This window comes from Megalops cyprinoides, chromosome 7 (genome assembly GCF_013368585.1).
Source record: "Megalops cyprinoides isolate fMegCyp1 chromosome 7, fMegCyp1.pri, whole genome shotgun sequence".
Classification (NCBI taxonomy): domain Eukaryota; kingdom Metazoa; phylum Chordata; class Actinopteri; order Elopiformes; family Megalopidae; genus Megalops; species Megalops cyprinoides.
Window position 1 is genome coordinate 9,744,768 of NC_050589.1, and position 17,424 is coordinate 9,762,191.

The 17,424-nt window shown below is 44.8% G+C and overlaps 1 protein-coding gene across 3 annotated transcripts in view; it reads right to left on the reverse strand.

The window, feature by feature from the left end:
- otud5a (OTU deubiquitinase 5a) overlaps positions 1 to 12,874 on the reverse strand; it is a 29,544-nt gene extending 16,670 nt beyond the window's left edge. For 2 of the 3 annotated variants that reach the window (XM_036532997.1, XM_036532996.1), the window contains exons 1-2: positions 12,058 to 12,874; positions 7,273 to 7,366 (exon numbers count right to left, since the gene is read on the reverse strand). In XM_036532997.1, coding sequence (XP_036388890.1) covers positions 7,273 to 7,366; positions 12,058 to 12,615 — 652 coding nt within the window. In that variant the 5' untranslated portion in view covers positions 12,616 to 12,874. The remainder of the gene's footprint in view (positions 1 to 7,272; positions 7,367 to 12,057) is intronic. The other variant, XM_036532998.1, reaches the window with a different exon arrangement.
- Positions 12,875 to 17,424: the final 4,550 nt, after the last annotated feature.

Consider the following 17,424-nt stretch of genomic DNA (forward strand, 5'->3'; position numbering starts at 1 on the left):
TTGATGTTTAATGTGGAAAAACTTTAAAACCTTAAATACATTTAATAAGACTCTTCCCAGAAAGGACACCACCGTGTCAAGGTCAGTGCAGGTTGTTTTGAACGTAGAGAATCTCGGGAAGAAGCAAAATGAAAAGGCACCTTTTTCCCGGGCGGCACGAGGAGGCAGAGCTCAGGTGAGCTCAGAAGGGCCGTGACAGAGCACCCTCCGGGGCGCACAGGCCTGCAGGTGCCCTCATTACTGCTGCGCTAAGCTTCTGAACCCGGCACAGTCCCACCACCGGTGGAATGCATTTTTGCATACAACATACGATGAGCAGGCAGTTTCACACAGGAGGACTTGTAATGACTGCACACGTCTGGCTGGGGGCCGTTGGGCGATCCCAGAGCTGGGCGTCCGCATTCTTACATTCCAACCCCCGGGAATGTGAGTACTACAGGTACAGAAACTCCAGCCACACCTTAGCACGCGCTGCTTTAACTTCACCTTAGTCATCTGCAGGGTCAGCTATGAGGAACTGCATCTGCGTACTTCTTTATTTATTTTTTTTCTTTTCCTTGTTGGTTTTTGCTTTCGTTCTGAATCTACAGTGCATCAGACAACTGCCTTTGCGTTCGTGCTAATGCAGAATGTTATTGTTTTAGCTGGATTCTACTTAATCACCCTGGAGGAGATGCTACACAATTAAAGAGGGAATATGATACTGAATCGGTATTTTGAGTGCTGTCACAAGGCAAACAACAGCCCTGAGGAAGATATTTTTAACACCTGCCAAATTCAAAGGGGAACTCCAGTGGAAATGCAGAATTTGATATGTTGTGTATATATATCACACGTTCCACTGAAGAATAAGAAAGATCACCTTGCTTCCCTGCTAAAAAATTTCCACTGGACATTTCACTGACTTACCCAGAGCGACTTCAGTTGTTACATGTTATCCATTTATACAGCCAGATATTTACTCAGGCAACTCTGGTTCGGTACCTTGGAATGTAATCAAACCAGCAACCTATGGGTTATCAGCCACTATCACTACACTACGCTACTGCTCTTTACACATCCAGGATAACTACTACTCATAGTCATTGAATGTAAAATGTCACACAATACACAACATATTAGAGTTTCACTGTATTGTCCCAGATTTTTCTTCTGAGTGTATATTACGAATGCAAAACCAGAATAAATGAGTACACGCATGCTTTTACAGATATGACGTTCAACTTTTCTGAAGCCCGCTGTTCTATAACAGCAAATGCAGCACAGTTAATAATAGGTTCACCTCCTACTCGAGGACTTGACAGGCCGGTCAGATGTGAGACAACATGTTAATTTTAGACAGGGAGAAGAATAAATACTTAACATCAATCAGTTTAGTTCAAGCTTTTACTAAAACTTATGGGATGACTAAAGCAAGCAAGACTTAAAGGACAACTAAATCAAGATCAAAGTCCGTCCTGGTTCACTGTGTTACATTATTATTGTAATCCATATGGACTTTCTGATTAATATAGCGACAACTGCCGTTTTAATGGATAGGGCTGATGGAGCAGAAAGGAAAGGAAGCACTAAGGACCACCAGCAGGAGGAAACAGAGTCTCAGAGTCCCTCCTGCAGAGGGCCTCTGTGCTACACAGTGGAGGCGCCGAGGCTTCATTCTGAGGCTAGGGGAGAGGAGAGGACTGCTACTGCACAGCTGTTACATATCCATTCCCAGAATGCCTCGGGGCACCGCTGGAGGCGCAGGCTGGTTATGTTATATTCCATTACATTCAGGCCCCGCAGTCCTGTCACTGGAGAGCCACAGTGTGCACTGCCTTTAATGTCAAAACCTCAAAGCTAACATCATTATGAGCTGAATGAATTAATGAACCAGGCTTGGTTTGGCTTTTACTTAAACAGTGATCACGATTTGACATCTCTCGTCAGTGACCTGCTGTGAGTCACACACATGGACCAGCATACCTTGGTGTGCAGCTGGCCAAACAGAAAAAGTAATGGCTTTTCTTCAAATCGGTTTTTTTTTTCTGTCCTTAAAGCATTTTAGAGCAGCTGTGTGTTTATGCTTCATCGTTTGTTTAATTGTTCCAGATTACATCAACAAATTAACTGAACCACGAGTCAATCGTAATCAATTACTTTTACCGTAACATATTACAAATTTGAAAAATCCTGTCATGTCAGATTCGTAGTGGCTATCAATTAGCAGCTCGGTCATAGCTAATGAACTGAGCCCAACTGGATTTAAAACCAGCGTACACTGCGGATCCTAAGGAGCGGTCCTGAGAATGACAGAGCGACGGCCATTTCCACCTTAACGATCTTTTCTTCGTGTTGCCTGCACTTGTGGCAGAAGATGCATTGTGTTGTGAGGTTGTTATTCCGTGTCCCGGTGGACGGGTGTAATTTGGCAAAGTGCGCAGCGGCTGCCTCACAGCGAGGCAGAGGCGTCCCGCTGTGTAAACAGAGGGACAGCAGCCAGCACGTGTACCTGGGTCAGGGCGTCCTGCCTCCACACACCTGCGCCCGTGCACCCCCGCGCTGCGGTCGCCGGCCTGGCTCCCAGGAGCCGAGTGCCGTCGCATCACAGCCCCGCCGCCCGCCCTCTCGCCACGTGTGATAAACAGGTCCGGGCTGAAAGTCCCACAGGCCACCCACAGCCGCGTGTATCCGAGCGTTATACGCGTCTGAGGTCCCCGCGTTTCCCTGCATGTGGTCACCCTGTGACTTTCAGCGGGCCGGCGGCATCCAGGAAGGGAGCTGGCGGCCACCTGTCAATCACGCGGCTTTGCGTCACAGAGACGGGAAAGGACTGCGCGCGCATACGCGGCACCTGTGAATCCCCCTCCTCTGAAATCGGCAGAGCGGGAGACCCGAGCCCGGGGGGGAGAGGGGCCTCCCCCGTTCCACAACGGAGAGTGCTCTGCCTCCCTGTGCTCGGTCACAGAGCAGCCAGCAAGACAACGCACACACGCGCACGCACGCACACGCGCACACGCACGCACGCACGCACGCACGCACGCACTCACAGACATGCACACACACAGACACGCCCATACACACATACACACACACACGCGCACACACACACGCACACGCGCACACGCGCACACACACGCACGCACTCACAGACATGCACACACACAGACACGCCCATACACACATACACACACACACACGCGCACGCACGCACACGCGCACACACACACACATGCACACGCACGCGCACGCACGCACGCACGCACGCACGCACGCACGCACTCACAGACATGCACACACACAGACACGCCCATACACACATACACACACACACACACACACACACACACACACGGGCGTACACACACACGCGCACGTGCACACACGCACACAGACACGCACACAGACACGCACACACACAGATACGCACATACACAGACGCGCGCACACACACACACTCACACACGGGCGCACGCACGCACACACACACACTGAAACTCACGCACACGCACACACACATCAAACATATCATGTCTGTAAACCATAAATTCGTCAAGGACAGGGTGCAATGATAACAGGGGCATAGCTACAGTTCCCAAGAGATGCACTTTAAGGTACTATAAAAACGCACTGAGTCTTTGCAAAGAAGTGGTCTATAAAAGGAAAAGGGCCACAGCTGAGGCTTCCGAGCAGCTTGACAGTGTCTGGCCGCAACCGAAACCCCGCCAGAGTGGAAGCCGCTGAGCTGCCCACAATGCGGGGGGTGAGTTAGGGGCACGGCGAAAAAATTTACTGGAAATGACCCAGCCCCTCGCAAACCCCCCCGAGCACGCTCACTGTATGTAAAATTAATATTGGCGCTGATGGCCCGACCGACATTTCTCTGAAAAGGAAACAACTGTGTGACATGTGTTCATTTGAATGTGGACAGACTGAGGGGAAAAGGAGGGGATTATTTGGTGTTCTCTTTCAAGGCACTTGGTCACACACAGACGCACACACATACATATGCATACAGCACTCACACAAGCACATGCAGACACACACACACACACACACACACACACAAGCACACATATGTGAAAGATAAAAAGATAAAAAGGTAAAAAGGTAAAAAGACAAAAGTAAAGACCAGCCTGTGCCATAGAGAGTGACAAGACAGTGTCAGTGTTTGCCAGTGTCACAGCTGGCCACGTGTAATGTCATTTTTTTCTACACAACTGTGGTTCATTCAGAGGAAAGCAAGGTCAATGGAGAAAGACAACAACTCTTAGTGTTCAGACACATGTGGTACAGATTCAACATAAATAAGCCAGCTTTAACTGGCTGTCACCACTCTTATTTATTCCACCAACACTGCCATCAATACAGAACTATTACTTCAATTTAATTATTATAAAAGTTATATAATTTTTACTATAATTCCATATCTAGTTGATCAGTTCTACATTTATACATTTGTGGAGTGTTAGTATCCATTAACAACTGACTTTGATAACAGTGGCTGTTCAGTATGAACGCATTTAACATGGCTGAGTGATGATTTTTGCTCTCATTACAAGCTCAGGTATAACAGCAGAAGCTGCTCTACATGCCACAGTGATAAACCAAGCAGACTCCGATTAAAAAGACCAGCCTCCAGCCATCCTGTATTTATGAATGGCTCATACAAGGATGGACGCAAAATTATGTAACCTGTATGCAAAGTACTCCTGACCAGCGGCTAAGGCAGAATGCAAATAGGCCTGCCCAGCGTATGCCTGTTTTATCCCGGTCTGTTTGTTTGTGGGCATTACTAATCCCTGAAGCAGGCATTTCATGTGAAAATATTTGTATCTGTGTGCGTATGTGTTTGATAGCCAGTTTCGAGATGAGGGCCTGAGGGAAATGAAATGAAACTCGACCACACAGGAGAAACTCCTCGCTACCCGCTTTCTTTTGAGCAGGTCACAAAGACGGGCAGATCCTCACAGCGATACCCGCGAGCGGAATGAACGAGGAGCAGGAGAAGAGTTGCGCGGCTCAGGGCGAGAGTACGCAGCCTCCGTTCCCTAAACGCGAGGGACTCTCTCCTGGGCATGCTCCATTCAATTCCCCGTCTTCCGCTCAAACGTCAAGACATGAAAGCGTACGCTTCTGCGCTTCAGGGAACGGAACAGGCACCTTTGTAAACATCCCACCTTTCACAAAAAGTCCTTTTTTCTTTATCACCGTGGGTTCCTCAACGCCCTCGATTAAACTGGCCCTCATACGCAGAAGACACGCGAACAAGACACGCGAACTTTCCCGAGAACACGCCTGTCAGCATGCATGGACTTAGCACTGTGGTGTAGTGGTAAGGAGCAGGACTTGTAACCGAAAGGTTGCTGGTTAGATTCTCCACTGAGGTACTGCTGTTGTAGCCTTGGGCAAGGTACTTACCCCAGAATTGCCTTAGTTTAAGTAAATACAGCTGCAACCTGCACAAATTGCTTTGGATAACACAGCATCTGTTAAATGATAATAATGTAACATAATGGATGTCAGTCCACTGCCCACATGTATTGTGCGCATAATACTGTGAACCTATAGGGGGCAGTGTTACAGGACAAACACAGGGAAGCCCCGTGTTACAAGAGCACATTAGTGAACCCGTACCCCTCCCCTGCCCCACATCCGTGAACCCCGGGGCAATGCAGATACCGTAAGGCGACAGAGAGGAAGCGATGAGGTGGCTGCCTCAGCGCTACAGCAAAAACACAAACTAAAAACTTATCCACAGTGCGGATGCTTCAGAGGAGTCCCCAGTGTACCGCACAGCTAGCAAAGGTCTGGAGGTTTTGATCATTAGTGGTGATGTTTGGTTCATCAGTGCTTTTTGCCAACTGAGTTCAGAACATTCCCTGTGAGTCTTCAGAAAGTACAGTAAGACCAGATAACTTTTCAAACAAACTATTCTTGCTGACCCCTGAAAAGCTGCTTTGTATGGAATAAACCATCAAACTGTTGAAAAGTAACAGAAATAAAGCAACCATCAGACAATAATAATATTCTACATAAACAACTATCTTACAATTAATTTTTATACACCCTGTCTTTGAGACTAGAATAACATAATAACAGAAAATGCAGAGACATTTAACCACCGGAATTGGTCTCATTTACTTACAAGATAATATGAAAATTTTCAAACCCCTAATGCTGTTTGCCCTAGCATGAGAAGGAAGCGGTCAGGTGACCCGCAGCACCTGCTTACAGAGGAATAGGGCCAGGGCCCTATTCCAGCCCGGCTCTTATGTAACTGTGTACTGGGTTGCCTTTTCCGATTGTTGAGGCGCATATTGATTTCGCACCTTAAGTGCTGAGAATGAGAGGCCGATGTTCCTGGTGGGAATTGGTGAATGTGGGTCACTGTGAGTGCTGCTTACACCCCTGGAGGGGATAGGAGAACACTGGGAGCCTGATATGAGGAGCCGTTCTCACACTGCCCTGTGTCCGGGGAGTGAGGGGGTGCCGGAGTATTATTGTCCCCTGGAATGCATTCTTCACATTGGGGTGGGGGGGGCTGTAAACAGCACATTAAACCCCCCAGGACTGGGACTGTGGTAGGGCAAGTACTGCCCTGGGTAGAGAGTGAGGAGCCTGTGTTGTAGCCCACGTTGTAAATATATCAAAGCAATGGTGCCATCTAGTGGTATTGTGCAGACATTATTCAAAACTGGTTTGCCAAGTTTTACTTTCAGTGAAACACAAGCTGTATTTTAAACGGGAACCGTAACAGTGATTGTAAGTTCATAGCTCAAGGCAGCGCTCAAGGAGAGTATTTGATCTATAATTTGATTTTCAGTTCCAAAATGGTTTTAAATCCCTTTTCAGAATGAAACTGAGTCTGGTTAAAGCTTTTAAAGTTGTACCTATGGATGTCATAAGCCCGCAGCTACAAGGCCCAACCAAAATGGACACAGTCATTTCAGTGCAGTAAAGATGTTCAGAAAATGAGAGGGATGCTACAGGATGTTTAAACATGTTAAAACTCACACAATTTGCAACAGTTATAATGTGACTATGCCAGGGCAGACTGCTCTGGAGTTTCCAAGAAAGGTGAATTATTACATTACATTACATTCAATTACATGACGTCGCTCTTATCCAGAGCGACTTCACATCAGTCCTGGATCAGTACTGAAGCACTGCAGGCCTTCAGTGGAAGGACCTTGGGTAGGGAGTGATCAGACAGACCACTGTTCCCAGGTCAGGCACAGACAGTCCTGCTTCCAGCACTGGAGCCAGGGCTGCTAAAGGAGGCCCACCTACCGACTGCTCTGAAGAGGCACGCTCCGTCTTCTTTCATTTTCTTAATGACGAATCCTTTCTTCTCCCCAAGGGCCTTCTCGAACCAGTGTTCCTGCTGCGGGAAAGAAAACAGCGCTTGAAAACGGAGAAGGGGGGTGTACTGCACCCCGGACCGGGCCCGCTGTACGTTTCGGTGTTTCGGGTTACTCCTCAGTCAGACCCACATTCAGTGGCTCTTGGCTCAGGGCGGCGTATCTGGCTTTGACACACAGCACATGAGCCAAGCACTCTTCCCTCAAAGGAACAGGATTGTTTTACTTACAGTTTTAATTCTATTCCCTGAAACCCTGCTCCACTCCAACTCCACTCCAATTTCAACCACGTATACACTGATAACATGAAATACAGTGACTGCAAAATACGCACATAATCAAAAATGCCACAGTGTAAAAAAATTACAGGATTATATTAAATTTTACATAATTAACATTCATGTGTTTAGCTTTGTGTTAATTGCCAAAAAGGAATACATAATGGAAAATGTAAATTCATCAACCTCAAGACTTTCTGAGGCACAGTAGCGATCACACCTCTATCTGCAAGTACAATACACAGCACAGGATATCATTCTCCAGTAATATGCATATGCACAGGGCTCCCACACTGTTAAGATGTTAGAATGTATAACTGGGTGAATGCAATGATTCAGCACAGTCCATGGTATAGATGACAGCTCATAATCGTCTGCAATGGAGAAGCTGAAACTAAGCAGCCCCAAGCTTACAGGGTCACATTGCAACAAGGAGGCAATGGGTATTCAAACAGCCACAGAGAGTGCCCTCTTGGGTATAAGCTGAGCAGTATAACTAGCCTACAGTCCTGTAAAGAAAACCCCCTTCTGTGCATCATCAGACGAGTGATGAAGCCAGAGGAGCTATTTCTTCACTCTGGAAACTGAAAGAGGTCTGACAAATACAGATACAGCTAATGAGGGCTCATATCCTCCACAGCAAGGCTATTGCACTGCACAGCGAGTGAGCCAGAGCTCATAACTGCAATGCTCCATCACAGCCTCGCACGCACTGCTGGGCCGGGTTTGGGGCGCCTGACAAAAACACACTCCAGCATTCAATAAACAGAGACACAGGTCAGCGCTGCTGCTGAGAAAAGTACTACAGCTTCCTTAATGCGCTAAAAATGTTAGCCTGTGTGACGGCATACATACAAAAAAGCTTTAAAGCAAATGGCTTCAGAGGCTTGTAAAACTGTCCAGTGAAAAACAATGTGTCATTTACCTTACAAATCTGGATATGCAAGTATTCTTAATCAAAACCAAGTAGCCTAAACGTTATGTTTTCAGGAAAGAGTTATTATTTGAAGATTAACCAAAAGGGACACATTTATCTGATATACCAACCACACCAACTAATGGGAAGATTAAATAATGCTTAATGGGAAGATTTATGAATTGTAGGCAAGTCCAACCAGTGACTTTTCTTGCTCAGCAGACAGGAAAGTCTAATCAAATTGGAACTGACTGCTTCCAATTTAAGATGTCAATTCCAAACCTTTTCATTCAATTCCTACTCCAATGTTTTTGACCTTGTTTAACACCAAACTGACGCCCAAAAATTTGCATCTGCACATAACAGAGACTATAAGATAGAGAGAATTATTAGTGTTTATATGAAAAGACAACCAACCAACAAACTTAATGGCCGTAAAGCTGGCAGCAAAGCAGTACTGGTCAAGTGACATAAAGATTTCAGGCTCAACCCCTTGGCTGAAGAGGGAGATGAGCATGAAAGTGTATCCTTCCTGGCTCGGTAAGGCATCTCCGACCCAAACAAATACACGCTGTCGAGATCTTATGTGAACCCACATGACCTCATCTGAACTCACATGACTTTGTTTACTAGAGACTGGAAAATGGATATGGATGGATGAGGTTGGGAAATCGTCAAACCAAGTGCCCTGATCTTGTAATTATCTGTAGGCTTACACTGGACACAGAAAGTGACTCAACCCCATCTACCCATCTATTATATATGAGCGCACAGTTGCCGCATGACTTTGATCCCCACAAATTCCCTCTCTATCAAAGATTAAAAGGATAAAAAAGCTAAAAAGTATTAGGGTGATTATGAATATCAATTTGGACTCTCTTTGTAAAGAATGCACATTTGCCTTGCCTAATCAGTAGCACTGGGCAAGGCCTTCCTGGAAATTTCAATGTGACAGCATGTGCAGTTGCTCTGAAGATGTCACTGGCGTGTCATAAGTTTCTCTGTGTTACAGCTACAGTTCCACTTCCTCTGAACATGCTTTTCTAATTTTATTTTCTGAAAATGAACCCTGCTTTCATTCCTCTGATTAAGGAATTGAGAGGTTCCTGTTTGTTTTCTGTGTCAACAGAGGAGAAGAATATGCTACTTCCAGTAATGGGTATGAAGCTACAACATCTCCACAGACCTCCATCCTTGCTTTCCTAGTGACAGAACAGTGGATGTGAGGAGGACTGACAGCTCAATCCCAGTCTGCCTCCCTACACTGCCTGCCAGCATTAGGTTATTTGATTTGCTTCTCTCAGAACAAACAGATCTAGGTCTGCCTCAGTCACACAGCACCTGTCTACAACCAAAGTAAATAATTCAAGCCTTAGAGGTAAAAAGAAACAGGGCAGGAAGTAGTATTACAGTCAAAACTACAACTTTCCAAGTTAAAAACATAACAGGGAGCAAAGCTATGAAATATTTCTGTGATAAACAAGTGTTACAAAAATTCCAGTTCTGAATTAGACAATTACCAATTTAATCATTTATGTTAAGTATGTAACAGGGGGCTACAAATATACAAAAACTTAACGCTGAGTACTACAACAAACAACTTTTTTAATTAAGTTGAATTATTCATGTTCCTGTTCAAAAACACTGCTTATATCAGGGCTATATGCTGTTAATCAAGACCAGCCTAGTGTTATTCTCTTAATTTTCACATCAGAGGTGTTAAAGTTGCAATTTTCCAATTATCACAAATTCATGACTACTTGTACCAGAGGACAATTCTTAACACTAGACGTGCCCTGACAGCGGCCACTTGGCCAATAGCAGCGGTGTTAATCGTGTGTGCACAACAGCTCCCACCCGAAACACGTGCTTTCAAGCTGCCACAATGGTCAGGCCTGAGTTTTAAACGCGATTTTTGTGCCTTTTTTGTTTTAAAGGAAGTTGGTGCGCAGGGATGTTAAAATATCTTCCAGATGCTTGCCGCACGTGTGCCTGTCACTCTCCCGAGCTGCTCGGATCTGCAGACAGTTTTACACACTCGGGTTCGGTCGCTGACAGACGGCAGGATGTGGCAAATGAAAATAGATGCTCAACACTACAAATGTTAGGGTGTTGGCCTTCAGACTGTCTGGTGACCTGCGAGTCAGTGACTCAGAGCGATGGAAGGCACATGGCAGCTATTCACAGCACCCAGCTCTGATCAGAACGCAATGCTGCTGCACTACCTAATGAACCTTTCAGCTCAGGTGCATACGCATCTGCTCTTTGACGCACCTCGTCAAATGACACTCTTTGAGTCTCACGGCCAATCTATTCTCCTATCTCCTTAGTGGTAAGGATGTGCTTCCTTTACCCAGGCCTGGTGTGTTTATGAGTTGCGGGCTAAACTGTACTTGTACAACGTCACACACAAGGTTGGCTGCTGGATATTGAAAATGCATGCAGGGAGTGGAGGAGGTCATGAGAGGCGACGGGTGGGAGCAGGTGCATGATATGCGGGATAATGAGTGGAGTGCAATAAGAGGACTGACTAACAGGGGTCAGAGAAGACAAGGAGGGCTCTGTCTGGGCAACATAGGAACTGTGTTCCTTTTACAGACTTGACATGATTATGTTTTAAATTTCAGCATTAGTATATCGATTTTTCTTGATTGATTTTTTTGTTCATAATATACATATCTCGACTATGCGGTTAAGTAATTGCACAATCATGGCTACTAAAAATCTTGTCTGTCCATTCAGCGTGATGATGTATTTTCGAAGGGTTATTTTTCCAGAACCAAAAGGAAAAACAGCATGCCTATCTCCCTATGTGAGGAACTCGAACTGAGACCCATCCAAATTGTGTAACAGGTGACATTTACATCTATAACACATCAAACGAGAGGTCAACGTGCTTAACCATCTACTATGGCCAGCTTAATTCGTTCGTATTTTCAAAGCACTGAAAGCGGAACTGGAAATGACTCATTCGGCCAATGCAATCGGACCCTGTGCATCTGGTTTTATGAAGCGAAAAGTTCACATTGTCTGGATGGAAACTCATGGCAAATGCAATGAACGAACAGGAACCGTCCAGTAGCTCTACCTAGCCGTGCCTATGAGGGGAGCAAAAGCTGGAACAGCATGATCTGCTGCGTAATAAATGTCTTGTTTTCCATCCCCAATATTAAATAAATTCAATGAAATTAGAGAACATTAGCTAACATTAGCTACTTTCTTCAGAAATTTGAGAATCTCATTGTCTTTTTTGTTGTGGCTACATCGCTCTATGACCTTAAGAGCTAGCTACTAAATAGGGTAACGCACATATTACTGTCACGTTCCCATAACCACCTAACGTTAGCCAGCTAATAACAGCAGGAAAGATAACTGAGTAGCTATATTATAGATCCCTGCCAGTGATAAAATGGTAATGTCAATAATTTCATGTGACAGTGCACGGGCAGGTAGATGCGTTAGCTGGCTTTCTGTTTATGATCTAGCTTTCATAAGCGTTTTCGTGTCAGCGTTACTTTACCTGTTCGACTGTCGCCGGGTCCATGGACTGCAGTCTGGACGCGTTCTCGTACTCGTCCTCGCTGTTGTAGCCGGCTCCTTCCTCGGGATCAGGGCTGGGACCCCCACCACCTCCCCCGGTTACACCGACCGCCCCTCCGCCGGCCACCCCACCGGCGCAGGGCGCCTGTCGTCGCCTCTTGCTAAGACCGGGCCCGGAGCAGCAGCTTCCGATCCCTCCACCGCAGCCTACGCCGCCCGACAGTTCCCCGCGTCCCCCCGCGACGCACGACACCCCGCCGCTTCCACTCCCATCCCCCGGCCCGACGGGAGATCCCGATCCGACGGGCGGAGGGGAGGCCTGCTGCGGCCGGGAGCTCGCCTCGTTTCGCCTGTCCTCCCTCGAGGAGGGCGGCGCGGCCTGGTACGGCCAGGGTGGCGGAGAGGCCCTAGGCCTCGCACCCGCCCGACCTCCGTGCGGATGCTGATGCGGGTCGGAGCCGCTCCTCCGGTCGGTTTCGTCAGGATGGTCCGACACCCCGACCGTCGAGCTCGGCTTCTTCTTCGGAAGAATCGTCATGGTCGTGTCTGTTATTAGGGAGGGGGGTCAGAGGGGTGACGATTCCTCCTTTTCAGCGAACGATGCAGCTAGCTAATTGTGCTGTTTTTCGCTGTTAACCTTTTATATGTGTTGTTCGTTACCCTTGAAGCTATTACGGCTGATTTTGAAAGTAAATATTCCAGGTGGCCCTGAGCTCTTTGCGCTCGGAGAACAAAAACAAACCGTCTCCCTCTTTCCGTCCTCCAGGCTTTCCAGTTTCTACAAAACATCAACACACAGAGCCTGACGACAGGGCGACGTCACGTCCGCTCGCCGGCAGTGACTGACAGCACCCGCCCCGGTCCGTCACTCTGCCTAGCAACCGCCAATTGATTGGTCACTGGGGTCGGGAACCTTCTACAGAACGGCGGAACCGCTGATCCCAAGCTGATGATCAACCTACAAAACACGGTACCGAAGCATTACAGTGATACTCATACAGGCCATGTTTATTTTAAAAGCTCGCTTAATTACGGAAAGTTAGACACCTTAGGTTGTCACCAAGCATGTGGATTTGCCCTCTGACCGAAAAAAAGACTCGATCTGGTCTCGCGTTTTTTTGATTCGTCGAATTCTTCTTGAGCCGCAGTGGGCATATCCCGACCGCGGATCAGTGAGCTTGTCGTTTTGTTTTGTTTGTTTTTTACGACCCTGCCATAAGGGAGATCGAGAAAACCACAGTTCCGGTCAGCGTCCGGTAAACGTGACGGAACCGTAAAGCGCGCCCGTGTCACGTTGCGCTCACGAGGGCCCCAGTGACCTGTCACAACTGTGACTGTCGCATTGCGAGACTGTGTCAGTAAGGAGACTGGTATCTGTGTCTTGTCGGCGCAAGGAAACCCTAGGCCTACTTAGTCTCAAAAGGCAACGGCTAGCAATGACACGCTGCGAAAAAGTTTAAGTCCACGTACTTCCGTATAGTTGACAGACATTTAACGTTGAATTTTAGTTTTATACAACCTTGAATGAAATCATGATGTGTAAATCAAAAGTAATTATAAGTAGTCTGTCATACTCTGAACCACAATACATGGCGATAAACGTATTTGAAATAGAAACTTTGATTGAAATAGTACTCAGACCAGGGTGCGAAATACGACCCCTTGATTGACACTTGAGACCCCCTGAAAGCCTCAACAGCAAAATTTTGGGGGGTCTCTGCAAAAATCTTAAAAAATATTTGGCACTTGCAATTGTCACTAAAAATGTCTTTTAACCCTTAAAGCCCGACAGACGCAGCCTGCGTCCAAATTGACATCCCTTCTTCTCGGCTGAATTGCTCACGAAGTAGTAGCCTATTGATCGCTAATGTCTATGCGACAATGTGTTGGCGAGAAAAATAATTTTGAATTTACATCAAATTTAATCATACTTACAATCTGCATGCAGCTCTGCATCCATCTCCACACCCATTACTTTACCCATTAAATTATGAAAGGTGAGCATCACATCTGATAAAAGTATTTTCATCCAGCAGAGGTGCTCCATCTGAGTAAACACTGAGTCCTGTCATTGCCTGGTTGAGTCTGAGCTGTGTCAGTATCATCACTACAGCACCTCTACAGCCTGTATTTTGCTAAGTTAGCAAGTGAGAGATGTGCCAATCTTCCAGTTGCCATTGGTTCTCCTGTAGTACACAGTTGGAGTTGCAGGGTGTAAAATAGCCATTGGCCACTGGTAAGTGAGTCATTGAATTGCACACATGCTTGAGCACTCCCTGTGTGTATATAGGAGGCATCACCATAAGGCATGCTAAGTGCTCAGTTGGCAGTTCCAGGGACAATGATGACAAAGGGAGGAAAATAAACGGAAATCACATGAAACTCATTGTAACTTAAAATATGACCTGGTATTGATTCACATGTCTGGAAATGGCAACCCCATTGCTAACCTCAGAAGTGGATGACAAAACACTGAATTTGTATGAGGAGTTCTTCCTCTATAATAGAGAGCTATGCTGTTACAGCTGTAGATAATTCATCTTGATAGGCAGTTACACAGGGATTTTCAATATGGAGAAAAATATGAAGATAAAGATATTGATTACTGGGTGTAGCTGTCATAGCTGCTTGATCTGCTATTTATTACAAATGTGACCCAAGTGACCAACTCAGTTTTCCATTTTATCTTCTATATTTCTGTAATCAGGTTACAATGTTGATGAATGATGAAGAGCTTTCAGTGAGAAATGTGCTGGGTTCATGATATGAAGTGATTATAACATATATGATATAGACAATATGATAACCCTATCATAAATTTTGAATCTGACAAGGGAAATTAACAGAGAAAGAAGTAAAATGTGCTTATTAGTTACTATTCGTGCTTGTTTTCAAGGTTTTGTGAGATGTATAGATCAGCAGATCTTGAAATGGAGGCAGTACCTTAAGGTGGTGACATACCTGTATGGCATTCAGCAATTCCGATTCTGATGACCAAAAAGGTACACCTCGGTGTGTACCTTTTACAATATGTGTGATTGAATAGGCCCTTGTAAATGCTTGATTTAACATTTCCGCTGTGCTTTCCCAAGCAAACAATTCCAACACAATTATCGCAAAAAATAGGGTACAGCATCATCATGCTACACTTTGTTTTTTTCTGTATATAGATGCATTTAGTGTGGACGGTCTAGTTGAATTTACATCAGGGCCCATGTGTTGCAGAGACCCATATTATTTTGAATGAGTGTCATAAGTGCAGATGGATAGGTTAATCCATTGCTCATCCTAATTTCAAATAATTTTTTAACCCACTTGCCACACGTTTCTATCCCAAGTAAACAGTTCTTCAAGGGACTTCTTCAATATATTGTTGGTCCAATTGTGACTACACATCGATGGGCAGTGCTATCAAAGCCAACTGTATGACCAGGAAAAATTCAGTCTTTTCTGTATTCGCTGTGGTCCAATGTGAAATGACTTTTTCTCCGTTCCTTGCTATTTCAGACAACCTACTTTGTGTTGGCTTGGCCACAGCAAAGGCCATCACTGAAAAGAGACATATCTACTTACCACCAGGGGTAACTACTAGATCATGATAAGACATCAGCACTGTGGATCTTTGTCAATGCCAAATTACATTACACATTACCCTTTTCCTCTATTCTCCAGACACACTCCACACAACACTACATTTGTGGAAAAATAAGAAAATGAGAAACAAGATAGTTTCAGGAATGTGGGATTTTGGTGTTTATTACCATCTTGAAATAAATTACAAGTTTCTTACAGCAACAAAGCAAGTTATTCTCAACTTATTTTCTATAGAAAAAATATATATACTACAGAGACACAGATATCTTTACAGTGTTTTATATGATCCATAGTTTAATTAAAATACAATAATATGCTTTAGACATTATAAAAAATACCCTGCTATTCACTGTTACATGAAATCCATAATGATCCACTAGGGGGCGCCTTTCAATTTCACAACATTTTTAAACATTAGGCTCAGGCATTATCTCTAAAAGAACTGTGCTAAAATCATTGAATAAGGAAGTTTGTAGTATTTACAGATTAAACATAGATATAAATTATTACTCTACAGTTAACATGGATAATATGTTATCATACAGGTATTCCTTGGCTCAGAGTCCAAAAGTTCATGCTGGACTGCTAAATATATTGTGCACTCCTTGAGCTTATTTCTCAAAAACTAAATGCAAAATATCTCCTGGGATTTTTTTCTGACTAATGTGCATTCCAGTGGTCACAAATTAAATATGTACCTATGCATTCATAATTCTTTCTTTTAAACTTTTCCAAATAGACACAGACATCACCAATAAATAAAACCGTTACAAGAATTGTTTTAAATAGTACACTACTTGGTTTCATACAGTCATTTTCAATGGTTCAACACAATATTTATGCAGCTTAAAAGGTTGAGAAATGAAATCAAGTTTTCTTATTAAGTCTTTTATGACAACAGATATTACTCAGTGTTGATATTCTGCAAGGAAGATTGGCTGAAGACGTTACGTGAATACATGCAGAACATTTCTTTTGCCACATACACTTGGGTTCTCAGAGGACATCCAGACAGATGTCACCCTTCAGTTTGTAATGGATCCTTAGATGAATACATTCTGACTTCAAAGGTCACTCCAAATACAAATGTTATCACGACTGGCTTTGTAAAATATTGAGGCTTACTGTAGCTGTACAACCATCAGGCAGTGGATAGTTTGGACTGTTTTACCCAAGTGTGCATACTATCATCTCATTACAAAGATGCAGCACTCCTCTGACCTATCACTACACAACCGGCAGGAAGTAAGTTTGATATTACAATGTGCAAACGTAGGCTGCAACTGTCTCTCTTGTGCAGACTTCCAGCTTTTCTTAATTTTTCTTTGTCTTTGTTCTAACATTGTTTGATTAGGTCACGCACCTCATCTTTATAAAATGTATCTATAGAGCATTGTGATTCATAGACACTCTCATGTCTCCTACTTTGAAAGCATCTGTGTGAGTAAGTATACGGGGTATAGTGAGGTTTTTTCACAGTTTTTTAACCAATCAGTCGTGCCTAATCCTATTCTAGATGCGCCTAAGACCAGGAGGTTTCCTCACCACTCAAGCACACGATTGGCCACTCAACTAATTTAACCACTCCCCCAAGTTCTGTGTGAATTAGAAAGAGCTGGCAACAAGAGCAGTGAATACTTCGTACTGATGTAATCAAGTGTTCAACCATAACAGAAACCGGGCATAACAAAAGCCTGGCCTATAACCTATACAGTTTATCCCATGTGGCTTACATGAATTTTTAACCAGTGGA